This window comes from Pipistrellus kuhlii, unplaced genomic scaffold, assembly GCF_014108245.1.
Source record: "Pipistrellus kuhlii isolate mPipKuh1 unplaced genomic scaffold, mPipKuh1.p scaffold_m20_p_16, whole genome shotgun sequence".
In the NCBI taxonomy this organism is placed as follows: domain Eukaryota; kingdom Metazoa; phylum Chordata; class Mammalia; order Chiroptera; family Vespertilionidae; genus Pipistrellus; species Pipistrellus kuhlii.
In genome coordinates this window covers 30,045,939-30,073,093 of record NW_023425471.1, presented here as the reverse complement: position 1 = coordinate 30,073,093, position 27,155 = coordinate 30,045,939, and the positions used below count along the sequence as shown (strand labels likewise).

The following is a 27,155-nucleotide window of genomic DNA, read 5'->3' as shown; positions in this document are numbered from 1 at the left end:
TCTCAAGAAAACCCAAGTATTAAATGCCTTTCTTAAGTGCAAATACATAACCATTTAAATTTGTGTGCTTTTTGATAGGATTAACACATCGGGGAAATATTGTAGCATATTTTTTTCCTGTTCCTGATGACTCCATGTTGAATTCTTTTTGTTTTATTTTTTATTTTTATTTTTAGATTTCAGTGAGGAAGGGCAAGGGAGAGAGAGATAGAAACATCAATGATAAGAAAGAATTTTGATTGGCTGCCTCCTGCACTCCTCCCACTAGGGATGGAGTCCACAACCTGGACATGTGCTTTTAATAGGAATCAAACCTGGGACCTTTCATTCCATAGGCTGATGCTCTATCCACTTAGCCAAACCAGCTAGGGCCATGTTGAATTAATTCTGATGATATTCTCACAAGGTCACACAGAAACTTGATGTTACAACTAAAACCAGAATCCTGAGATTTAGATTTCCTATTACTCCCTCTATACTACTATGATGATGCTCAAATGCTTATTAGAAGGTGCTTACTATATAAAAGGAGTAAAAAAAATAATCAAGATGAAGCCCTTTAAAGATAATGTACCCTCATAGCCTTCTTCCACATATAAATTATCCCTTCTTCATTTTCAAGTATATAGTTAGTCATATTTCTCTAACTTAAAACTGAGCTCATATGAGCATCAACTTTTAAGCAAGCTGTAGAAGAAATAAAATTATTACCACTTTATAATGTGATCTCCCCAGAGGTACAGTCTTGTTTAATTATTTCCTCTCTCATTCCCAAAATAAAATTATCTTTGGCTAGGAAATGACCATTTACATAAAACAATATGTAGAAATTAAAACACTTTAATATAATATAAACGTTTCCAGAATATAGACTGACTTTGTATCAGTACTTTTAAAACTATATATCATCTAAGATTATTATAGACTGTTTCATTTTCCACTTTCAGAACTATAAAATACAAAAATACACTGCAAATTAAATTGAACAAAAAAGTAGTTTAAATCTCTTCATACATTTTTCTTAGAGAAAATCAAGAAACGTAAACAAACACACAATAAAATACCATCAACACTAACACAAACCCAAACAAAGAATGGACTTTGTAATGCCTAGTAATTCTTTCACTTAAAGTAAATTATCTTCCATGGGTAAATAATTAATTATCACAGCGATTTGATGAGCAGAAAGAGAGACCTCATTAAGGGAAATTATATTATATTGTACATAAGAAATATATAATCTCTCTCTCTTAAAAGAAAATAAGGAAAAATAACTTGACAAAAAGGCATATTAAATATTTTCACTTCACTTGTTTTTTTTTTTTTTTTTTGAGAGTTTAAAATCACTGTCCACTTAGGAAAATTCAAATAACATGTATCTCATAAAATGAAATTCAACTTATTTCTTCAATTCAAACTTAAAATAAAACTAAAACATTCAAAATCCAAGACTCATCCCAAAGAATGTCTTCTGTCTTTTCTTCAACAGGTATACTTTTGTCTTATGTTCTTGTTTTGTTCTTATGTTTTTTCTCAAAGGCTTTGTTTAGGGTTGTTTGTTTCTTCTTTAAATTCAATTTCAATTTTTACACACACAAAAAGCTTTACTGAACTACGCTGAAGGTATCCACCTCTCTTTTTATTCACTGAATGTTTCTTTGCCTAAATCCATATTCTTAGAAGATTTCTTCAATGCAACTTTGGGTAAATCAACCTAAAAGTTCAAAATCCAAGAATAGACTCATCCCAAAGCATTTCCTCTTCTGTCTTTTCTTCAACAGATTTCTTTTTCTCTTTCCTGTGCTTACGTCCTTCTTTTATAGAGCGTGTACCATTACTTCTCTTCTTTTTTCGGTGTTTAAGCTTGCCTGAACTGACACTAACTTTATCTCCCTCTCTTTTCTTTTGTCGGATGCTCTTGTCCATATTTATACCCATATCCCCATCACTCTTCTTCTTTTTATGCTTGGAGTGCTCTTTGTCTAGCTTTTCTTCACCTTCGTCCAAATGCCTTCTCTTCTGATGTCTTCGTTTATGACCTGCTTGAGGGTCACTGGTGCTGTTTTCTAAGGAGAGGTGCTTGTAAAATTCAGATTCTACACTGTACAAGCCAGAGTTATTTTCTTGCTGACTAAGGCTTAGGGGTACTGTTTTTTCTGGGAAATAGTCTCTGGTGGGCTGACAATAGGTCAGAGAGTCTAGTTTATGTTTGTTGTCATGAGCTGGTAAGCAATGAGGTAAGAGATTTTTCACTACTTGTGAAATATTGTATGATTCTGGGTAGGTCTGGAAAGTCTCAAATGGGAGTCTTGGCTCAGACATTCTATGTCTGGATCTGGAATCAAACATTTCTCTGTACTCATTGGTTTCTGTAGAGCTATCACTTATCTTTCTGAAACAAGTCTTCGGATGTAGTCGTCTGGCTTTCTGTACTTCCATGTAATCTTCAAGTTCATTTTGGAAAGAATCGTATGTCCTCTTTAAATAAGCTGGTGGTAACCAATGATGTAACTGGCTTTCCACTGGTGAAATATTGTATGGTCGTTGGAAGGTATGGGAAGTCTGAACTGAAAATCTTTGCTCGTTGATTCTTTGTCTGGATCCAGAATCAACTTCTCTGTACCCATGGGTTTCCATAGAATTCCCTCTTATCTTTCTGAAACAAGTCTTTGGGTGTAATCCTCTGGCTTTTTGCACTTTGATGTAATATTCCAGTTCATCTTGGAAAGAGTCATATGTCTTCTTTGAATAAGCTGGTAAGTAATGAGGTAAGTGGTTTTCCACTGTTTGCGAAATTTTGTATGATTCTGGGTATGTCTGGAAAGTCTCACATGGGTGTCTTCGTTCATATACTCTATGTCTTGACTGGGAATCAACCACTTTTCTGTATCCATGGGTTTCCAAATAATTATCTTCCATCTTTCTGAAACAAATCTTGGGCTCTGGTTCTCTAACTTTCTGCGCTTTGATGTAATCTGCAGTTTCAACTTGGTAAGAGTCTTGTGTCTTCTTTGAATTATTCACTAGATTAATAATAATGGATTCACTGCAACAAAACAGAAGAAAGTTCTTGTTATTATATTATTTTATTCTGAATATTTTTCTGTACCTTCAAAAAAATTAGCCTAAAAAAACCCCCACAAAATTCTAAACAAATTTTTAAAATCTACCTAAAATAAAAGCTATAAATCTTGGCCTTTTATGCCAAGAATGGTCAGATATGTCCCAGGTACTTCTCAATATTTTACATATAAAAACATTGTCAGGCCTGAGAAGATGGATACAAAGAAGCACACATATCTGATACTATTATAGTACTTACAATGCAAGACATGCTTGGATGTGTGGGAAAGGACCAATAATATTTAAAGACCATCAGAAGATGATCTCATCTGAATATTACATTGTTTTAAAAGTTTTGGTTAGTTAGTTCCTTGTATAAATATTTTAAATGTGATGGCTATTTATTCTGGAACCCTGAGATTTTTTTTTTAGAATTCTAAATGAAGGTTAATTTGGTGAATCAGACAATTTAACTCCTACATATTCAGACTCAATAGTATAAATCTTTTCTACTAGAATAAAATAATGTAATGTTATGCTTTTATTTTAAAAGCAACAAACCAATATACAATAGCTACCAGTAAATACCAGTCTGTCCTTCTACCTGACTTATCTAGCCCCTAAATGTCCACTCAATCTTCTCCTCATTAAAATAATAGAATGGAATAAACATTTATTGAGCTCCTACTTTGTTCCAGGCCAGACACCTTACCCATATTTTTATATTTCATTATAAGCACTTTATATCAGAACTGTCCAAAGTTACATAATTGATAGAAAGATAGATCTGGTATTCCAATCCAGGTCTCTCAACATGCAAGACTTTTGTTATTAATCACTATACTTCACTGGAAGAATTACTGAATCTGGAACTAAGCCAACCTACCAGGTATTGTTTGAATTTGTTTGGTTACCCAGAGAATGATCCTTTAACATCTCTCCAAAGAAAAATAATACTGTTAGAGAATTACTGGGAGATGTTACAAGCATGAAACATGTTACAAATACCACAAATCATATGCAGGATTAACTCATAAGGAAATAAATGCTTAGAAAATTTGTAAAATACATGCAAGCATACTTAATAAAAGGCCTGGTCTTTGGTGTCACAGGAGCATTTTGGCAAAAATTACTTACTTAATTTGATGTTCATTTCCTTGCACATGGAACTGGAACATTTCTAATGATGTAAAGGTGATATTACAAATATGACAAACGTAGGTTCTCATACTAAATGCTGAAAAAAACAGTTCAAATTAAGAAGGTCAATATGGATATAATTAGAATCACATAGCTGGACAGGAATTTACTAGACACTGGCTACTTGAACTTACCCAATCCTATACAATAAAAACCTAATATGCAAATCAACTGAACTGTGGAATGACCGGCAGAACAGCCGGTAACTATGACATGCACTGACTACCAGGGGGCAGACGCTCAATGCAGGAGCTGCCTCCTGGTGGTCAGTGCTCTCCCACAGAGGCCAGGCTTGCAGCAGCTGTGCTAAGGAACAGCTAGCCAAGTGGTAAGGAGCAGTGAGCAGTAAGGAGCAAGGGGTCCCGGACTGCGAGAGGGATGTCCCTGAGGATCAGGCCTAAGCCAGTAGATGGAAATCCCCCAAGGGGTCCCAGACTGTAAGAGGGTGCAGGCCGGGCTGAGAGAACCTCCACCCCCATACACAAATTTCATGCACCAGGCCTCTAGTTTAAAGATAAGGCCTAGAGAGGTCAAGTGACTTAGTCAAAGTCACAGAACCAGTTAGTAATATAGCCTCTCAGAGCTCATGTCTCTTAATTTAAAGCCCAGAATTCTTTATACAACATCACACTGCCTCTCTAGCCTTGGCCTCCTTCCTAAAAAATCTGCTATCTGCCTGCTTATTGTTTCTATGTGAGTGCTGTAGGCCCAATGAACCTTTGCCTCTTAACCCCTCAACCAACCTCTTTTTGTTTGCCTCTTATTCTTTACACCCAACCAAAACCTAAAACATCCCAAAAGATTAAAAGCAAAGAAAATAAAATCTTTACTCTTACCTGAAATTACTATAGTACATTAGTTTATCAAAAGTCCTTTCCACAGACAGATTTTAGAAAGGAGAGAGGTTTAGTGAGACCCACTCTCAGGACAAAAGCTGAAAGCAAAATTCTAAAGCAAAAGTGAGTTACCACTTCAAAAGAGTTAACAGCTACGGAATAGGTACACTAGCTACATCTCTATTCTGCCATTTTGGTAGAATTGTAAATAGGAGATAAATTATTTTTTTTATATTCTTTTTTTAAAAAATATTTTTATTGTTCATATTATTACAAATGTTCCTTTTTCTCCCCCCCACCATTGCTCTCCTCCACCAGGTTCCCACCCCGCCCTCTGCCCTTTCCTCACTCCCCATTGTCCTCATCCATAGGTGCACAGTTTATGTTCAGTCTCTTCCCATGCCCCTCTCTCCCCTTTTCCCCAAGAATCGTCAGTTCACTCCCCTTCCATACCTCTGATTCTATTATATTCAACAGTTAATATTGTTCATCAGATTTTTTTTTTAATTTCCTTGGTTTTTAGATTCACTTGTTGATAGTTATGTATTTGTTGTTCATAATTTTTATCTTTGTTTACTTTCTCTTCAGCAATTCATATAATTCTGGTTTGGTGTTGATGAACTCCTTTAGCTTTTTTTTATTAGTGAAGCACTTTATCTGACCTTCGATTCTCAGTGATAGCTTTGCTGGATAGATTATCTTTGGCTGTAGGTTCTTACTATTCATCACTTTGAATATTTCTTGCCATTCCCTTCTGGCCTGCATGGTTTCTGTTGAGAAGTCAGCTGACAATCGTATAGGTGCTCCTTTATAGGTAACTACCTTCTTTGCTCTTGCTTCTTTTAATATTCTCTCTTTGTCTTTTGTTCTTGGAATTTTAAGTATGATGTGTCTTGGTGTGGTCCTCTTTGGATTCCTTTTGTTTGGAGTTCTGTGCGCTTCCTGGACTTGTAAGTCTAATTCTTTCACCAGGTGGGGGAAATTTTCTGTCACTATTTCTTTCAGTATGTTTTTGATATCTTGCTCTCTCTCATCTTCTGGGACCCCCATAATTCTGATGTTGGTTTGCTTGAAGTTGTCCCAGAGGTTTCTTACATTATCTTCAATTTTCTGGATTCTCTTGTCTTCTAGCTTCTGTGGAGGAGTGTCTTCTGGCTCCTTATGTTCCAAATCTTTGACTTGATTCTTGCGATCTTCCCTTCTGTTTTTAGGACTCTGTAAAATATTTTTTTATTTCAGACAATGTGTTCTTTATTTCTTGTTGATCCCTTATCATTTCTTGATGACTCCTTATTAATTCTAGTTGATCTCTTTTCATATCCTCATAGGTCTAATCCGTCTTTTCTAGGAAATTCTTGAAAAACCTTATAAGCGTAGATTTGAACTCTATATCCAGAGGCTTTTTGTCCTCCATTTCTTTCGTTTGTGATCTATTTTGTTGTCTCATTTCGCAGTTACAGATGGGACGGGGTTTCAGGGTGGAGCCTGCAGCTTTGGCTTCCATCAGCCCCGCCCTATGCGGGTCCTTCAGTGCTCGCTGCCGGAGCCTCTGAGAGAAAGGTGCCCTCGATTTTCACCTGCTGCCAAACAGTCTATGCTCTCCCCCAATGAGCCCAGTATTGGGGTTCAGTTCAGTTGGAAGTGGAATTGGAGGTGGCATTCGGAGCAGTCTGGAGCCCCAGTCTCCTTCCTGTCAGGGCAATCCCACGGCACAGCCGACCGTCCCTTCTCTTCGAGAAGTGTGCAAGCAGCCGGGACCTTCTTTCGCCACTTCTCTGGGGTTCCGCCTTCAGCCCGGCTCCCTATAGCTGAGCCTGAGTCCCCGGGGTCTGGCCTAGAACTGGGGTTCAGAGCAGTCGGGGGCCCAGCACAGTCGAAGTTTTATCTCCTTTCCGCTAGGGAACGCCCGCCAGGCACTCCGCCTCTCCCTCCTCTCTGGCTCCGTCCTCTCCACGCGTGCCACGTCTCAGTATCTTGGGCTTTTCCAGCTCCCCCTCGCCTCCTTCTGGTTTTCTCCTTGCTTCTCGCTGTAGAATTTCCAGTCAGTCAACCTTCCTGTAGTTCTGGGCAATGTCCGTTTTATATTTTAGTTGTATTTTATTGAAATTGTTGTGTGCTGCTGCGGCTAGGTGTTCACCTGGGCGCAGCCATCTTGGATCCTCCGGAGATAAATTAATTTTTATTTTCTTAATCTCATCATCCTTCCATTATCTCTTTGGTCATAAGAAACAAATTAATAAATTTCATAAGCCAAAAATAAAAAAGAATCCCACCCTTAAAGGCAATAAATTGGTGGCTGCTGAGATTTTAGGGTCAAGAAAAGTCATCTTCAAAATCAAGTAACAACTTAATCATTTAAATTATGCTAAAATACATGCACATAAGTACAACCAATGGACACAAAACTCTGGGGAGGGAGGGTATGTATGGAAGGGGGGCAATGGTAATATATGTACACAGATAATAATTTAATAAAAATAAATAAAAGAAAAATAATAAATAAATAAATTATGCTAAAATAATAATTACCAAGTATATTGACCTTTCCAAAGCAAAGATTATTCATAGAAACAGGAAACTACTGCCAAAGGGAAAGGAAGATGCTGACTTTGAAGAACATGAGAACTCTGCACACTCTTGACACACACTCTATTTGGGGCCAGGAGAATTTAGCAGATTATGACAAAGTTTGAATGAGTGATTCCTCAAAACTATCCTCTCTCGCTGTGCTCTGATATTGTGCTTACAAAGTTACGTTCTGATTATAATTTGGCTTCCCATATTATTAAATACAAAAAAAAAGGATACCCTGGATGATTATTTTTTTAAACCCTGGGAACTGAAATATATACAGGGTGGGGCAAAGATGGGTTTACAGTTATGAGTATGCAAGACACTGTTTATTCTTATATTATTATTTATTAATTATTATATTATTTTCCATAGGAAAAACTGGGAAGTTAATGAAAAATACAGGCTCTTCCTTTGGAGAACATATTTTTCTGTGTCTGGGGCAGGGCATTTGTATTTTAATAATACCCAAGGTTGTGGTTATCAGAGAATGTGTGAGAAATGGACTAAGGGAATACTTTCCAGTTACTTATTTATCAGCATCTTCCAAGTCTGTCTGTGATTTGGTGAGTACCTGATTTGAGACAGATGGACTCAGAAGATTCTGGACATCTTTAAAAGCAAAGGACTAAATTGAGGACTCTTCATGCTCACAACAATGCTTTTTAGTAAATTATTACTATCTTTATTTAACAGATATGGAAATTAAGGCTCAGATTCGCTTGGCCAATACCATACATTTTGAGGGCATTCAAGTTATGCAAGATAAGCAGGAGTCCTGGTTTCCTCTAAATTAGTGTTTCTCAATGTTAGTTACACATTAGAACCACATGGAGAACTTTAAAACTTTTCATGTTACAGCTCACATCAGACTCATTAAATCAGAATCTCTGAGAGTGGAACCAGGCTTTCTGACTTTTTAAAAGTGCTCTAGATGATTTTTCTGTGCAGCCACTGTTGAGCACCACTTCTCTAGATTATCAAGTCAATTATTTTCATTGATTATAAACTCAGATTGTATTTCAGAGGTTTTACATATTTCTTTAGTGCTTATAAAATAAATGGTATATAATGTCTTTATCAGTTCCTCCTTTGTTTCTTCAAAAATCACATAAGATTATAATATAGACTAGAGACCCGATGCATGAAATTCATGCATGAGGAGGTGGGGTTCCTCAATCCAGCCTGTGCCCTCAGAGGATGTTCAACTGCTGGTTTAGGCCCCATCCCTGGCAGTGGGACACCCCTCTCACAATCTGGGATGCTGCATGCACCAGTGACCATACTTTTTTTTTAATATATATAAGTGTATTTTATTGATTTTTTACAGAGAGGAAAAGAGAGGGATAGAGAGTTAGAAACATTGATGAGAGAGAAACATCAATCAGCTTCCTTCTGCACACACCCCCACCTGGGATGTGCCCGCAACCAAGGTACATGCCCTTGACAAGAATCGAACCTGGAACCTTTCAGTCCACAGGCCGATGCTCTATCCACTGAGCCAAACCAGTTTTGGCCAGTGACCATACTTTTCATATAGGTGAAAGGCATCTTGCTGTTGTATGGGCAGCTACATTTTTTTTTTTTTTGCCCTAATTATAAAATGTAGTACATAACATGATCCTTCTAAGGAAGTAGTACCATTTCCCCCATCTTATGGGTGGAAAAACTAAAGCAGAGAGAAGTTAAGTAATTGGCTTTGTCACACAGTTATAAGTGTCAGAATCAGGGCTGACCACAAAATGTGCAAGCCAGAGTCTATGCATGTCATCACTGCATCACCCTGTTTTCTTCTATGTTAGAGTAGCCTTGCCAATTTTAATTTTTAAATATAAGAGACTGTTACCAATATATAGGGTAGGGTCCAGAGGCCTGGCCAGCAATCAGGGCCAATCTGTGGGATGATCAGTGGGCAGGGCAATCGGGGAGGCCCCCTGCTGGCACCTGCCCACTGGTTGCCTCCCTCTTGAGAGGCAGGCGCTCAACACAAGAGCTTCCCCCTGGTGGTCAGTACACATCATAGCAACCGGTCATTTGCTGTTCGGTCTATTTGCATATTAGGGTTTTATATCTGACTATAGGCCCGGTGCACAAAATTATTGCACTCAGGGGGGGTCCCTCAACCCAGCCTGTGCCCTCTCACAGTCGAGGAGCCCTTGGGGGATGTCTGACTGACTTCTTAGACCTGCTCACCCCGGACATCATTAGCACTGCCACTGAGCCTGGCTTCTGGCTTAGCGGTGCTCCTCCTGTGGGGAGCACGCTGACCACCAGGGGGCAGCTCCTACATTTAGTGTCTGCCTCCTGGTGATCAGTGCACATGATAGCTACTGGTCATTCCACCATCTGGCTGAAACTGGCTCTACAACATCCCCCAAGGGGTCCCGGATTGCAAGAGGGCACAGGCCAGGCTGAGGGACCCCACCAGTGCATGATTGGGGCCAGGGAGGGATGCGGGAGGTTGGCCAAATAGGGAGGGATCTCAGGAGGGCCCCCAGGCATGTCCAGCCCATCTCACTCAGTCCCAATCAGCCAGACCCCAGCAGCAAGCTAACCTACCATTCAGAGCATCTGCCCCCTGGTGGTCAGTGCACAACATAGTGACCGGTTGACCAGTCAACTGCCCCCTGGTGGTCAGTGCATATCACAGTGAACCACTGAGCAGCCTTGGCATATCATTAGCATATTACACTTTGATTGGTTGAATGGCCAACTGTACAACCAGACATTCAGCATATTAGGCTTTTACTATATAGGATAATATAAGGTTTTATATAGGATAATACAGGAGTTTAGAGGAACTGCAGGTCATACACGAAAGGTCTAAAGTCAGTTCTGAAACTATGGTCTCATTACTATTAACTCAGCCATTGTCTTCTTCACACACTGATAATTCTTATCTTTTTGTAAGATATCCACATTTCAGAAAATAATATATAAGTGCAGTGTAAACCCTTTCTGTGAAGATATAAAATATATTTTATTGGTCCTGAGATAAAAATTCCTGGTCTAATACTCCTGGAATCTGCCTCAATATATTTCTTATGCTCTCTAACCCCCTATCTGAATCTGCTCCTTGGTCCTGTCCAGCTTTGCTGCCTTTAGCTCTACTAGGATTCCTTGTTTCTGACTTCACCCATAAACTCAAGCTTCTTTGAATCTTGTACCTTTCAGAATCTTCCATAACCACTTGTGGGGCCCACATTTCTCCTAATCATAGTCCAATCTCATAAATTCCTTGATTAAGGTCTTTGTTTTCAAAGCATAGATTAGGGAAGTGCATGTCTTCATAGTCTAGAATTGTGGTCCTTAATCTTGGCTTTATATTATAATCAATTGGGGAGTTGAAAAATAAAACAAAATATTAATATAGGTCCTAGGGATTCTTACATAACTGATTTGAGGGAAGGCCTGAGCACTGGAATTTCTAACAGCTCCCTGAGTTATTCTAATATGTAGTCAAGGATAAGAAACATAGGTCTAATATCTTAAATGGGAATAAAGCAATTGATAGCTATGTGTAAGCAAAAATGCAACTTAATATGGGATGTAACTTATGAAGAAGAAAAATGTCCAGTTTACCAACTTTAAAAAAAAATTATGACTGGAGAACAAAACATTTTTTAAAAACTAACATCTGTTGAGGACCCATTCTGTGGATACTGTATATACTGCTTTATTTCATCCTTTTTTAATCCTGTTTAGTAGCCTTATTTTCATTTTATACTTGAAGAATCTGAATTGCAACTGGGCAAGTACTTTAAACATGTCTCTGAATCTATATTTATCCCTCTACAAAACACTTCCTCTCCATAAACTATTAGCAAATATTAATTGAGAAAAAATTATATAGTCATTACCATATAAAGCACTGAGAAGGATATTAAAGAATAAAATATAATCCTTTGTCTCAAGGAGGATAATTCAGTTAAGGGGCTATAGTTAATGCAATTGTCAATGAACAGTAAAGCCTATGAGAAATCAGAGGAAGAGGATAATACTAAGAGCTAGAGCAGTGAGGAAAGACGTGATGGATCTTGAAGGATAAGAAGGATTTGAAATGTAAAAGAAAACAAATAAGGGCATTCTAGGGGATAAAAACAATATCAGGTATGGCAGAAAAATAAATTAACATGATGTGTTTAATTCAAATAATCTGTTCAACAAGCACCAATGTGGGAACAAAGATCATACTATTGTAGGTGCTAAGGGTACAAGATGAATAAAATGGGCAGGTTGTTATCAAATCCAAGTGAGAAACAGATGCATGAACAGAGAAGTTCAACTTCATTTGGTAAAAGGTAAGTGACGGAGACCACAGTTATGTAAATACTAGAGGCCTGGTGCACAGATTTCCACACTGGTGGGGTCCTGCGGTGTGGCCTACAGAGATTGGGTTGAAACATGCAGTCCAACTCCACATGCTGATCCCGCTCATCCCGGCCCCGCTGCTACAAGGTAATAAGAGAATAACAATGAGATATAAGTAAAGCCTTTCAGAAGGTTGTTGCAGCATTAAAGTGTGAGGTGATGGTAGTGGGAATGTAAAGGAAGGGTACAGGAAAGAGAAATAGTGCTAAGAAGACTGACTGGTGGACCGGATAGAGAGAATTAAGTATTCAAAGCCCTCAAAGATTCAAGTGTAGGTGACAAGTAGTGGTACTGCTGACAAAGAGAGACAACTTGGGAAATTCAAGTTGGTTTTAGAGGAGATTATTATTTCAATGTAAGATATGTTGAGTTACAGGTGAAAATGAGATAACTATGTGCAATAATGGGGCTAGAAATTAGTAAGATATGCAAAACAAATAAATAAATGAATAATACACACATACTTTAGTTCCATATTATTATGGTAGCCATTCCTGTGCTAATAAGATCCGAGCTGGTAAAGAACATAAAGAAACAGTGAAAATGATGAAGAAAGAGGGAGATTAAATATAGTAAGACATAGGAACAATAGCAGATGGAAAAGAAGGCAGGGAGAGTAAGAATAGAGAAAATGGTTGGAGAGTGACAATATTTTAAACATTTTGTCTTACCACTTGCTCATATATAATGTAGGCTTCTGCTGTTACTGTTCTTTGAAATTCTCATTTGCTAAATTAAATTCTCCAGCTATTTTTTAAGCCTCAAATAGTTGCTGTTCTAAAAATTAGAATAGTCAAGGCAAGGTTGATAATCTCTTTTTTGAGCACTAACTTTAGAAGCTTGTGTAAAATGACTTCAATGATTGGACTAAATTCTGCTGCTGATCAGCAACCCTTCCTCAGACAGATGAAAATATTATCCAAAACTTTTTTCTCTTATTCTAATAATCCTGAGACCTCAGAGTACTAAAATGACTCCCCCTTCAGAGTACACCCACTTCTCATAGCTGACTCAGTTCCAACTTTACCTAATGCCACTAAACTAAAAGCCAGTTATTTAAGATACCCTCAGCTCAACAATACCAAAAAATAAAAAACCTCTATCAAGTGGAAGTTTGTGATTTCTCCAAACATCATCTACTTTCAGAAGCCCTATGACTTCTATTTCTACACTTGCCTAAATAAACATTCTTTAAAATCCTACATAAAAAAAAACAGATCTCTGTGTAACTTTGGGAGATAATTTGAATCACATTAAGAAACTTAAGTAGCCGAAACCGGTTTGGCTCAGTGGTAGAGCGTCAGTCTGCAGACTGAAAGGTCCCGGGTTCGATTCCGGTCAAGGGCATGTACATTGGTTATGGGCACATCCCCGGAGGGGGGTGTGCAAGAGGCAGCTGGTCGATGTTTCTCTCTCATCGACGTTTCTAGCTCTCCCTTCCTCTCTGTAAAAAAAATCAATAAAATATTTTTTAAAAAAAGAAAGAAACAAATAGTATAAACACAGGGTTAGCACTCAATATATAAAAATAGATAGCTCATTGGTTCATATATTAGACTAATCTTTATTTAGGTAGACATACTCTGCCACTGGAAATAGAAATTAGTTAAATGATGTCCCTTCCTTCAAATACCTTACATTCTAATGGGAACTAAAGATACATGGAGAGATAACTAGATATGCAAGAATGGGTGCAAGTTAGCCAAGACAAGAAGGACATGGAGATGTCCAGGCAAAGGCAACATGAACAAGGCCAAAGAGATAAGAAATAGGGTAATGATTTCTGGAAACCTTAAAGAGTTTGAAGGTTCTGACCCATGCAGAACATGGCAGGAAGTAGCAGAGGATAAGCCTTGAAAAGGTAGGCAGGGACAATATGATAAAGAGCTATGAAGCTTAGATTTTATCCTTAGAAAATAAAAAAAATAAAATAAAAATTAAGAAATTTTAAGCAAGGAATGACATGGAATTATGTACACTTTATGTGAAATACTAGAGGCCCAGTGCACAAAATTCGTGCATGGGATGTGTGTCCCTCAGCCCATCCTGCACCTTGTCCAATCTGGGATCCCTCAAGGGATGTCCGACTGCCCATTTAGGCCTGATACCCTGGCATCAGGCCTAAATGAGCAGTCTGATATCCCTCGCACAATTCAGGACTGCTGGCTCCCAACTGCTTGCCTGCCTGCCTTCCTGATTGCCCTAATTGGTTCTGCCTGCCAGCCTGATCACCCCCTAACCACTCCCCTGCCAGCCTGATTGATGCCTTACTACTCCCCTGCCAGCCTGATTGCCCCTAACTGCCCTCCCTTGCTGGCCTGGTCACCCCAACTGTCCTCCCCTGCTGTCCTAGTCACCCCTAACTGCCCTCCCCTGCAGGCCTGGTGCCCCCTAAGTATACTCCTCCACAGGCCTGGTACCCCCAACTTCCCTCCCCTGCAGGCCTTGTCCCTTCCTATTGCCCTCCCCTGAAGGCCTGGTCACCCCCAACTGTCCTCCCCTTCTGGCCCAGTCACCCCTAACTGCCTTCCCCTGCTGGCCTAGTTGCCCCTTAACTGCTCTCCCTTGCCGACCTGGTTGTCCCCATTTGCCCTCCCCTGCAGGCATGGTCCCCCCAACTACCCTCCCTTGCAGGCTTGTTCCCCTTTGCAGGCCCGGTCCTCTCTGCAGGCCATCTTGTGGCAGCCATCTTTTGTCCACATAGGAGTGGCCATCTTTGACTACATGAGGTGGCCATCTTGTGTGTTGGAGTGATGGTCAATTTGCATATTATATCTATATTATATAAGATTCTAGTAGTTAAATTGAGGACAGATTTGGACAGACAAAACAGATAGCAGGGAGAGTGGTTGAGAAGTTATAGCAATAGTCTAGAACAGTGTTTCCCAAACTTTTGACATATGTGTACCCCTTCTATAATTTTCGTAATGCTGAGTACCCCTCGTACTCATGAGAACATAGAATTAGGTGCAGCTAAGCACTGTGCAGTGCATATCCCCACCAAACTCCGGTGCAACGTGTACCCCCACCAAACTCTTCCCGTACCCCTGAGGGTACGCATACCACACTTTGGGAAACATTGGTCAATGCTTCTCAAAATTTATTGTGTATACAAATCACCTGGGGATCTTGTTAAAATGCATATTTTGATTCAGTAGGTCTGAAGTGAGAACTGAAAATTTTTTTTCTACCAAGCTCTCAAGTGTTGCCAATGATGCTGTCCACAAACCATAATTTGAGTAGCAAAGATGTAGGAAAGATGTTGAGGGTCTGAACTAGTATGGGAAGAACAAGCTGAAGATAAGGAAAACATAATATTTTGGAGGTAAAACAGTCATGATTTGGTGCTTCATTCGATATAGAAAGTGATTATGGTGGTGTGGGGGATTCTTAGTTAATTACAGGTTTCTAGTTTGAATGACTCGGTGGATTTGAAATAGCTATAAGGTAGGGGTGTCGAACTCAATCAGAGAAGGGGCCAAAATCTAAAATCCAGGCTAAATCGCGGGCCGAATGGTTTACTGAACAGTCATAAACTGTCATTGTGATGGAAACGCAGCGGAGTGCAGTGATGACAGCGCAGTGCGGGCCACATTGCAAGGCCTGGCGGGACGGATTTGGCCCGCGGGCCTTGTGTTTGACACATGTGCTATAAGGTATCCAGGGGAAGTGACAGCTGCCATTTGGATCTATGAGTCTAAAGCTTGACAGAAAAGTCATAAGCATACAGATGAGAGACGAAATCAGAGAGTAGATTAGGTCATGTTTGTAGAGTAAGGTCAAGAATGGAACGATGGAAATATCTACAAAAAGAAGTAGAATCACAGGAGAAGAACCAGAGCATAGGAGTAACATATGACAAAAGAATAGAGCTTTAAGAAGAAAGTAATGGACATTTTCATATGAAGCAGGAAAGTTATAGTAAGGAAAGACTTAAAAATAACAGTGAGTGGAGGGAAAGACATAGGTGGAAGAAAAAATATGAAAAGGAAATAAAATATACAAATAGTTATAAGGTGCCTATGGGGGTAAAATGAAAGGGAAAAAAAGCAAGGTTAGAAGAGCAAGTAGATCACTCCAGTCAGGATCAGAATTTTTATTTGTGCCTGGATTCTTTTTTAATGATTTCTTTATTGATTAAGTTATTACATATGTGGCCTGAATTCTTAACACTCTTAGCACATTTGTTCATCCTTTCTCCTTTCCACTCCTACCAATCTAAATCATGTATTTCCTCTAAGAAGATTTTTCAACCATGATGTTTCACTCCTCCATAAATATGTGCATAAATCCATGTCTGTGGCCACTTGCAACTAAATATTACTAACCTAACTAGTTTATACACTTACTCTGGGAAAATAGTATATCCATCCTCATTTGTATTTCCAAGAGACACTTAAAACATGAATAAATGTTAAAACCACACAATACTAATTTAAAATACTTCCTTATGTACTTATGATATAACAAGGGGCCATGAAAATACCTATATTTGATTCTGTAATTAATAAGGGTCATTTAAAACTTTCTGGGTCTCATTTTTTCTGGAAAACCAACAAACAGAAACAGATAGACTCTAAGTCCTTACTTACCTAAAAATATACGATCCCATTAGTACTATCAAACCTCCTACTCAATAAGAGTAAAATTGTATCTACACAAGCCAGTAGTTTGTGATTAAAAATACAAACCTTCTATGACATTTTTGTGATATTTTTACTGTTTACCATTTGCATCCGATTTTGACAGAAAAGGTTTCTCTTTTATATTTTCTACATCTTTCTAGCTTCATTTCTTTTGTGTTTTGTCCCAATATAATGTTGTTGGGCCATTAATAGGCTATCAAAAGAAGCAGAGCAGAGCAGAGTTTGCAATACTTGTTTGGATTATTCAAATCCAAATCAGTGCTGGCAGAGTAAGGCCATAGTCTTATCTTTAATCCCACCTGAAGGAGGCTTGACTGCAAGGGGCTTCAGAAATGTTGATTCTGCAGAAGTAGTAATAGGCACACCTGCTGAAATAGTCATAATGAGAAGGGATCAACATGTGTTTAGCTACCAGAGCTACATTGATTATAAAGTATTATGGAAATTTAGAATGCTTTTAAAACCCACTTTTTTTCACATTCAGGTTAAAAATAATTGCCTTCTGTGAGAAAGGAAAGTTGAATACAAATCAGTCACCAAGTTTCTCCAATAAAGATACAGGAAAGGCATTGACTAATTACATTAATTAGGGGAGAAAAATCAATGAAACCAGGAGAGCTGTCTTAGGGTGGTTCTTGAAATTAGTGAGGGAAAAACAGATGGTATAAATACTAAGTTGGGGTCCCTGAGTAGCAGAGTAAGTCGTCTACTCAGTCCAGATTTGCTATGTCTGTATCAAAATAAAATGTATGCAGGTGTTTAAGGCTATAAAATTATATACTTTCACAATTATAGTAATTTCAGAGCTCTTTCATTTGGTCTCCTCTGAGACCAAATTGATGTGTTTGGGAAACTGAAGATAAAGCTTTAGAAGATGCTTTCTTTTGTAGGTCACACTGGTTCTGGCCCTTTTTAGGCTGACAGACAGAAAAACAAAAATTAGAGATACTAGAATAAATTTTAAAATAATTCTGAGTTAATTAAGAGAATATGTTTTAATTCTGTATGAGGCCTACACTATCAATTGGAAATTAATGTTGGTAAATTTTCCATGCCAGGCATGCCATATCCTTAAAATGTTGAAGCTAGTGAAAATGTGGTAAATTATTTATTCAGAGGATTAATCGTCTCATTTTTTGTTCTAGCACACAAATTTTTCAAAGTACTAGTTAGGTTTTCCAGGGTGTACTTTGCCACCTCAGGCCAGAAATGAGAAGTTTGGGTGGTATCTCTCATATTCTTGTGACCCAACATCACTGGAAGGAAGAAAGAGGCAATGTTTTATAGTTGACTGTATCTTTAGGGTCTAGCATAAAAATAGGTACTTAATAACTATTGATTGATTATTTTTTTCTTTATATTCTTAGGAAGGAAGAAATGAGCTCTCAGGGTAAAAGGAGATTCTATAACTTACTTATTTTTTTACCTACAGTTGTAGTCAGGACATGCTGCATCATAGCTATATTATGGGGTCTGAACCCACACATGAGATGATGTTCTGGAAAGTACCAAATTTTTTTTTAAAAAAGAATGAGATAGATGCCAAAGGGAAGAAGTAAGAAGTTAAGATTTTATGATTTTATTAGAAAGTGAAGAATTCATGCTGGTTATTGTTTCTTTATGGCAGGCATAGCAAATCGCCTGCTTTTGAATTCAATAAACTGAAAAGGTCATAATATTTCCTAAAATTCAACTAACAATTATAATCTCTATAGTAAATTATAAGAACACAGAAAGTGATTAACTGGGAAGAAGGAGAAGGAGGAGAGGGGAAGGGGAAGAGGAAAGAGAAGGGGAAGGGGGGAGGAGAGGGGGAGGAAGAAGAGGAGGAGGGGGAGGAGAAGAAGGAAAGGAGGGAGAGAGGAAGAAGGGGAATCATCAATATATTGTCCTGAGGTGAAAGTTTCTTTGTAAAAGAAAATGGATGACAGAGTTGGAGGGAAATGATAGAGAGATCCTGTATTGAAGCTAAAGAAGTAAATGTAATCTTACCCATCTTTGGCTGAAATCCTGATCTAGATACCTGATCATGCTCCTCCATCAATTGCTTCAATTTTTTAGTATGGACTTTTCCCACATAGTGAGACTGAGCAACAACTGGAGAGCTAAAAATCATGTTGCAGATATCACAAAATTTGTTTCTGTCCACTACTTCAGTCTTATGCACCTGAAATAAGCACAATCTTATTAAAAAGATTCAATAACTCAAAGTTTAGAATTATATCAACATAGATCACTCACCTGAAAATCTCTAACATCCATCTTCATTTTTTTACTAGGCACTTCATTTTGTTTTCCATGCATATGAAAATAGAACCTAACATTTTGAGCATGTTTTTCACTCTGTAAAAAGATGTAATTTGACTTTGTTTATTCAATAACAGAGACACTTCAAAGTTAGACCTTGTTGAATTTCAGGGCAGAATTTGTGAGCTGTAATTTATTTGGTGTGTACCAAGTTTATAAAAGATATTCACATGCTTTCAAATCTCTAAATCTCAGTGAAACAAAATTATGCTACAACTCAAGAAGCCAATAACATTTTGGTACAGAACCATAAAATATAGGGGAAATCTATATGACAAAGTGCAGAGAATGGTTTCTTAAACATGTATAAGTACAACCTCATCAAAATTCAAAATTCTTGCAGAACAATTCTATTTTACAATAAATACTATACTGAGATAGTCTAAAAGTAATAACCAAGCTATATACTAAAGGGGGGGGGGAATCACCTTTTCAGAATACATGGAAAGTCATGCATAATTTTGATTTGACGATTCAATAAGCTTAAACACCAAACTTATAGATGGCACTGAAATTTAAATTTTAAAATATGCTACATTACATTATTATGTGCTTTATAGTCATTACAATATTATAAAAGAAGAAAAATGTGTAATAATAAGACAAAGTGTCCAGATATGCTCTCATATGAAAAAAACAAGTACAACTTAACATACACAATCTTCTTTTATAAAAATGTGTGCTTGTGTGTTCAAAAAGCATACTGAAATCATATAAGCAAAAGAGAAGTTGTGATACGAGTGATATAATTATGACTTTATTTATTTGTTTGTTTGTTTGTTTATTAAATTTTATTGGGGTGACATCGGTCAACATAATTATGATTGATTTTTATTCTCTCACTAACAGGCACCGTGCATGAAAATTCATGCACTCAAGGGGGGTCCCTCAGCCCAGCCTGCCCCCTCACACAGTCCAGGAGCCCTCAGGAGCGGGAAGTGACCAGGCGATCAGGGAAAGGCGATGCCCATCACACCTCTGCTGCTGCCACTGCCAGCAGCGCAAGCCTTGGCTGGCCCTGGTTACCTAAGCCTTAGGTGGCCCTGGGCATCTGGGCAGCTGCCATCCAAGGCCTGTCTGTGCCTCAGGCCAGCCCTGGGTGGCTGGGGGAAGAGGGGATGGGGCACTCTGGAGGTAGGCCCACGGCAAAGCTGGGCGCCCCCCCCCCCTGCACCTCAGGCAAGCCCTGGGCAGCTGGGGGGCTGAGGGGACTGGGGGATTCTGGAAGCAGGCACGTGGAGCAGCTGGGCCCACCTTGGGGAGGGCTTTGCCTTGCTGTGTGCCTGCCACCCTGGCAGGCTGAGGAGACTGGGCACCATCATCTTGTGGCTGTGGGTGTCACCATCTTTGAGGGTGTGGCAGTCAATTAGCATATTCCTTCCTTATTGGCTGTGGGCACCATCATCTTTGCGACAGTGTGAGGGTCAATTAGCATATTCCTCTTTATTAGCTAGGATATTTAGTACTAGAGGCCCAGTGCACAAAATTTGTGCACTTGGGGGTCCCACAGCCTGGCCTGTGCCCTCTCGCAGTTTGGGAGCCCTGGAGGGATGTCCAGCTGATGGCTTAGTGGCCTAAGCTGTCAGTTGGACATCCTTAGTATTGCTACGGAGTTGGAAGACGCCCCCACCACTGCTGCTGTGCTTCCCAGCCATGAGCCCAGCTTCTGGCTTAGTGGCACTCCCACTGTGGGAGCACACTGACCACCAGGGGGAAGCTCTTGCATTGAGTGTCTGCCCCCTGGTGGTCAGCATGCATCATAGTGACCAGTCATTCCACCATTACATAATTTGCATATTAGCCTTTTATTATGTAGGATGCGCTATAGATGAGGCCCCTAGAACTATAAGAAATGCAAAAATTTCACTGTTAACTCATTCTCTAATTGCCCCCACTTAAAATCAAATTGCCCTTCCCCCCCTGTGGGGTGTGTGCTGCACCTTGGGAGCCACTGGGCTTGACACTTTTCCTCTCTGAGCTTCATTTCTGAATACACACGCATATACCAAGGGAACTGTAATCTCTTCTCCACCTGCCTCACTGGGTTGTCATGAGGAGGTTCTGAGCTAATAAACCCAGGAATGTTTCAAGTAAATGATGTCTAAACCGGAAGGGATTGTTATTTTTAAGCCCACGGGTGCCCTTGCAGGTGGCAGGTGCTGAATAGGGGAGGAGGGCATGATTGTGTCCTGGGAGAGTGGCTATAGAAGCTGTGCAGGCCTTGGAGGGGTGGGCTCTGGCCAGCAGCCCTGTAGCAGTGGTCATCCTTGGAGATGCTAGAAGGGGACAAAGTAGTTAGAGGATGCTAGGGGGGTGGCGAGGCCAAAGGAGAGTAACTGTCAAACCTTCCCACCTGGCGCCATTCTTTAATGTATGTGGCTGTTGCACAGCTGAACCTGCTCAGGGTGGGGCTCCAATCTCCTGGAGTGGGGAAGGGGCCAGGCCAGGGTGGAGCCAGGCAGGCTAGGAGGGCAGGTTTAGCTGTGCTCCCACAGAGGTTCACCACCCTTCTGCTGCTGTCAGGGGAAGGATCTGAACCTGGAGGACCTCTCAGTTCTGCCTCCACCTGGGTCTGGAGTTGTAGGAAGGAGAGGCAGAGGGGGCCCAGCAGTGGCAAGCTGCAGGCCCTAGGTGCCTCAGGAGCACTGATGGGTGGTCACTGGCTTACTATTGTTGTAGGCCCCCCTGGCAGAGGTGGCAGGGGAAGAGATGGGGAGTCAGAGATGCAGGCTGCAGCTGCGCCCCCCAGGCTGGGTCTTCTCCCTGTCCAATCAGCCTCTCCATCCCCCAGGGAAGTGCGGGGGCGGGATTAGGGTGGCCATGCAAGGGGATTAGAAGAGCACCCAATGGCTGCTTTCTCTTCCTTCTTTGCAGTCTGGGCTCCTGTCAGGCACTCTCCTCAGACTTCAGGGAACTTGGCTCCAGCCGCCCACCCCCTGCTGCACACACATCAATATGCAAGTTGGTTGTTACTGGGACAACGTAAAGGACAATTAGCATATTACCTCTTTATATAAAGAGAGAGAGATTTTCCCCACTGAATAGCACTCCATAAGCCCATAAAAAGCTACTTTTCAAATTTAAATTCAAATGGTTCCTACCACAATTAGCACTGAGCCCTGGATTGTATGTTTCTCTTTACTAACTAAATCTTTGAGCTATGGAGTCTGAGAATGAGCAAGGCACACTCACATATTTGATTTCATTTAATTCTCACAAGTATAGTAAGAGGGATTTTACCAACCCCATCTTACAGGTTCAAGAAGGTAAAGTGACTTCCTCAGGGTTACACAACAATGATGGAGTTAAGACTTGATCCTAAGTCCTTTAAATCCACAGCCAACATAGTTTCCCTATCTGTAACTATATTAATTGAATTCCAATGAAGATAAGGTCTTAAATATAGTTGTCAATAAGATTTGCGATGGGAAAAATGAGATAAGGTGTTTTTAAAAGTATAGCTGGTATTCTATTTATTTTAAGTAAATGTTTCTAGTACTTTTAGTAACCCAGAATCCAGATATGAAAAAAAAAAAATCCAATAGCTCATTATATGATGTAGAAATGAAAAGCAATAGCAGATGAAAGAACACTGGATATGAAATCACAAGAAATCATTTTTAAGCTTAGCCATACCAATACTAGCTATGGAGAATCACTATCCTTCTGGGTGTCAATTTTCTGATCAATAAACCAAAAGAGTAAGAACATTAAATTCTCCATGTTCTAGCTCTAGAATTCTATGGTTCTGTTTCTAAAAGCATGTGGTTAAATCAAGTGCAAGACTGGTTTATTTGATTTTTATAGCCTTCATCCTATATAATAAAAGCCTAATATGCTAAGTGTCTGGTCGTCCATTCAACCAACCAAACAGTAATATGCTAATTATATTCTAAGGCTCCTCAACCACTCGCTATGATGTGCACTGTCCTCCAGGGGTCAGACTTTCCAACTGGTAGGTTAGCTTGCTGCTGGGGTCCGGATTATCAGGACTAAACGAGATGGGCCAGACTTGCCTTGGAGAGGTTGACTGGACAGGGAGAAGACCCAGCCTTGGGAGCAGCTGGCCAACCTCCTGTGTTCCTCCTCAGCCCTGATCATGCAACAGTGGGGTCCCTCAGCATGGCCCGCACCTTCTCGCAACCCAGAACCCCTCAGAGGATGTTGGAGAGCCGATTTCATCCAGATTCCTCAGGCCAGGCCAAGGAACCCCACTGATGCACCAATTTGTACACTGGGCCTCTAGTTTACTATAAAGGAACACTAGAGTTCTATAATACTCCTTGATTTACATGAACAGTTTTCCTTACATTTATTACAAAGTCATACAGGATATAGTAGTGGCTTGATAAATATAAAGAGATACAGAATGGTGTGAAGAAAATAAAGCAATTTTTGTATTTAAGAGAGAGAGAGAGAGAGAGAGAGAGAGAGAGAGAGAGAGAGAGAGAGAGGGAGAGAGAAGAAGAAGAAGAAGAAGAAGAAGAAGAAGAAGAAGAAGAAGAAAGAGAGAGAGAGAGAGAGAGAGAGAGAGAGAGAGAGAGAGACCAAGTTTAAGCTCTAATTCCCCGAAGTTAAGCTAATAAATGACTGTCCCTCTCTGAGCTAATCTCCTTATTCATCAAAGGGAAATAATACCATCTGCTCTACATAATAAAAAATATAACATAGTAAGTTTATCTGCTACATTTTTAAAAAAATATATTTTATTGATTTCTCACAGAGAGGAAGGAAGAAGGATAGAGACCTAGAAACGTCGATGAGAGAGAAACATCGACCAGCTGCCTCCTGCACACCCCCTACCGGGGATATGCCCACAACCAATGTACATGCGCCTGACCAAAATCGAACCTGGGACCTTTTGGTCCACAGACCGACGCTCTATCCACTGAGCCAAACCAGTTTCGGCTATCTGCTCCATTTTAGAACCCATTTTAGACTCTATTCCAATTCTTTTTTTCAATTTATCCTTATTGTTTAAAGCACATGTGTCAAACACAAGGCCCGCGGGCCAAATCCGTCCCGCCAGGCCTTGCAATGTGGCCCGCACCGTGCTGTCATCACTGCACTCCACTGCGTTTCCATCACAATGACAGTTTATGACTGTTCAGTAAACCATTCGGCCCTCGATTTAGGCTGGATTTTAGATTTTGGCCCCTTCTCTGATTGAGTTCGACACCCCTAGTTTAAAGTATTACGGATGTCTGGGCTGGCTTTAGCTCAGAGGTTCCTTCGTCTAAAGTATTATGGATGTCCCTCCTTTTCCCCACTCCAGTCCTATTCCCAGGCCTTATTTTTAACCTACCTCATAATGTGAAATCCTTTGTGATTCAAATGGTAGCACCATTCTGCATACATTACAAAAGTTATCTGTAAAAAGTGCAGCCATTTCCTGTACATTCAAAGTTGTATCTATGAACAAAACAAAGGGAGGTGAGACTATATAATCCCATTAATGAATATTTATAAGTATCATTTTCATTCTTCAACCATATATTATTTCATATACCACCTCAAATCATATGTTTGTGGACTATAGTAATAGCTTTTTGCTTACTGAGTATGCAATTTAATATGGGCATATTAAGTCTGCCTTTAATGTCTGATGTGGCAAGAATTATTTATTTAGTACTAGAGGCCCGGTGCACAAAATTTGTGCATGGGGGCAGGGAGGGAGAGGAGTGTCCCTCAGCCCAGCCTGCACCCTATCCAATCTGGAACCCCTCGAGGGATATTCAACTGCCCGTTTAGGCCCAATTATGGTAGAATCAGGCCTAAACGGGCAGTTGGATATCCCTATCACAATCCAGGACTACTGGCTCCCAACTGTTTGCCTGCCTGCCTTCTTGATTGCCCCTAACTGCTTCTGCCTGCCAGCCTGATCATCCCTAACTACTCCCCTGCCAGCCTGACTGATGCCTAACTGCTCCCCTGCCAGCCTGATTGCCCCTAATGACCCTCCCCTTCAGGCCTGGTCACTTTTAACTGCCTTCCCTTGCAGGTCTGGGTCCCCCCACAACTGCCCTTCCCTGCAGGTCCGGTCGCCCCCAACTTTCCTCCTCTGCCTGATGGGTCACCCCTAATTGGCCTCCCCTGCAGGACTGATCACCCCCAACTGCTCTCCCTTGCAGGTCTGGTCCCTCCCAACTGCCATCCCCTGCTGGCCATCTTGTGATGACCATCTTGTATCCACATGGGGGCAGGATCTTTGTTCACATGGGAATAGCCATCTTCTGTGTTAGAGCACATGTGTCAATCACAAGGCCCACAGGCCAAATCCGTCCTGCCAGGCCTTGCAATGTGGCCCGCACTGCGCTGTCATCACTGCACTCCGCTGCGTTTCCATCACAATGACAGTTTATGACTGTTCAGTAAACCATTCGGCCCACGATTTAGGCTGGATTTTAGATTTTGGCCCCTTCTCTGATTGAGTTCGACACCCCTATGTTAGAGTGATGGTCAATCTGCATATTACTCTTTTATTAGATAGGACAGAGGCCTGGTGCACAGGTGGGGGCTGGCTGGTTTGCCCTGAAGGGTGGAGGTTCCCTTGGGGCATGGAACAGCCTGGACAAGGAGCCTGTGGTGGTTTTCAAGCCAGCCATGCCTCCCGGGGCCTCAAGTGGAAGCCCTGGTATCTGGGATTTATTTATCTTCTATAATTGAAACTTTGCAGTGTTGAGCAGAGACCAGGGCATGCCCGTAAGATTGGCTTCCTCCATCACCATGGGCAACCCAAGCCTTCTGCTCTCTCCAGCTCTGTGGCTGCAGCCATTTTTGTTGGGATTTTTTATTTTCTATAATATAATTTAAACTTTGTACCCTTGAATGGAGGACTGGGTTGGCCAGAGCAGGTGGGAAGTTTGGCTTCCCCCATTGCTGGGGAAACCCAAGCCTCCTGCTCTCTCCCTGGCTGCAGCCATCTTTGTTGAGTTAATTTGCATACTCGCTCCTGATTGGCTGGTGGGCATAGTGGCAGTATGGTCAATTTGCATGTTTCTCTTTTATTAGTGTAAATGGTAAGTCTAGGCACTACAATTCCAAAGGAAAAGTTATAGGAGTATGAGTGACTTCATGAGCTTCATGGAATGATTTGGGACACCAATAATGACAGGCAGGATTAAAACACCCATCCCTGGAATTCTGTGTTCTATCTACAGCGACAATCCAAAGAAAGGCATTATTTTAAGACTGTCATTTATCTGGGCCCATTGCCCCAGTACTATGTAAAAATCACGTGGAGTCCTGGCTAGGTGGTTCGGTTGATAGGAGCATCCTCCCATACACCAAAAGGTCTCAGGTTTGATTCCCAGTCAGAGCACATACCTGGGTTGTGGTTTCAATTCCCAGTCAGGGTAGTTATGGGAGGCAACTAATCGATGTTTCTCTCTCTCTCTCTCTCTCTCTCTCTCTCTCTCTCTCTCTCTCTCTCTCTCTCTCTCTCCATCTCTCTCCATCCCTCCAGCTCCCCGTACCCCCTTCCCATTCTCTAAAATCAATAAAAACATATCCTCAAATGAGTATTAAAAACAAAAATAAATAAAAATCACATGGAACCACCAATAAACTTTGCACATGGTAGTCAAAAATCCTCCATTGTTGTACAAACACTAGCACATTCATTTGGCCAAACAACTCTCACAAAGCCCCAAAGATATAAAATAATCTATATATATAAAAGCCTAAGAAACCATCCAACTATTTGACCAGCAGCTATGACATGCAATGACCACCAGGGGCAGGCGCTCCAACTGATAGCTATGACTTGCACTGACAACCATGGGGAAGATGCTCAATGCAGGAGCTGCCGAGCTGCAGTGACTTGGTAGCTGCAGTTCTTAGGAGATGCACTGGGAACCAGAGAGGAGTGAGCCTGATTCCAGGATGCGTCATCATCCAATAATTGTCCTCTCACAATCCGGGGCCCCTCAGAGAATGTCAGAGAGCCAGTTTTTGTCTGATCCCTGAAGACCAGGACAAGGGACCCCACTGGTGTGTGAATCTAGTGTTGATATAATAACATCTAGAAATTATACTATAGTGTTTCTCATTGTAATAAATAAAACATACCAAAATTTTCTGCATTTACATTTGAAGTCCATACTTCTATCTAAAGTTCTGAATAGCTGCAATGTATTCTGTCAAAGCTTACTAGTTTACT

At 40.5% G+C, this 27,155-nt stretch overlaps 2 protein-coding genes across 2 annotated transcripts in view; one reads left to right on the top strand and one right to left on the bottom strand.

Annotated features, from left to right (window-relative positions):
- BEX4 (brain expressed X-linked 4) overlaps window positions 1-27,155 on the top strand; it is a 667,575-nt gene that overhangs the window by 310,104 nt on the left and 330,316 nt on the right. The window lies entirely within an intron of this gene.
- On the bottom strand, window positions 1,333-17,649 carry ZMAT1 (zinc finger matrin-type 1). The gene is made up of 3 exons (XM_036439968.2): window positions 16,987-17,649; window positions 4,201-4,300; window positions 1,333-3,046 (listed from the first exon to the last, which is right to left on the bottom strand). The coding sequence occupies exons 1-3, from the start codon at window positions 17,066-17,068 to the stop codon at window positions 1,723-1,725; spliced, it is 1,506 nt and encodes a 501-aa protein (XP_036295861.2). The 5' UTR covers window positions 17,069-17,649; the 3' UTR covers window positions 1,333-1,722.

Excerpts from the sequence above, each read along its gene's own strand:
- ZMAT1 (XM_036439968.2), bottom strand. The coding sequence starts at position 17,068 with ATGACTATTTCAGCAGGTGTGCCTATTACTACTTCTGCAGAATCAACA. Across the intron at positions 4,301-16,986 it reads TGCAGTCAAGCCTCCTTCAG|CATTTAGTATGAGAACCTAC; the intron begins GTGGGATTAAAG and ends TGTTTTTTTCAG. Across the intron at positions 3,047-4,200 it reads GGAAATGAACATCAAATTAA|TGAATCCATTATTATTAATC; the intron begins GTAAGTAATTTT and ends GTTTTGTTGCAG.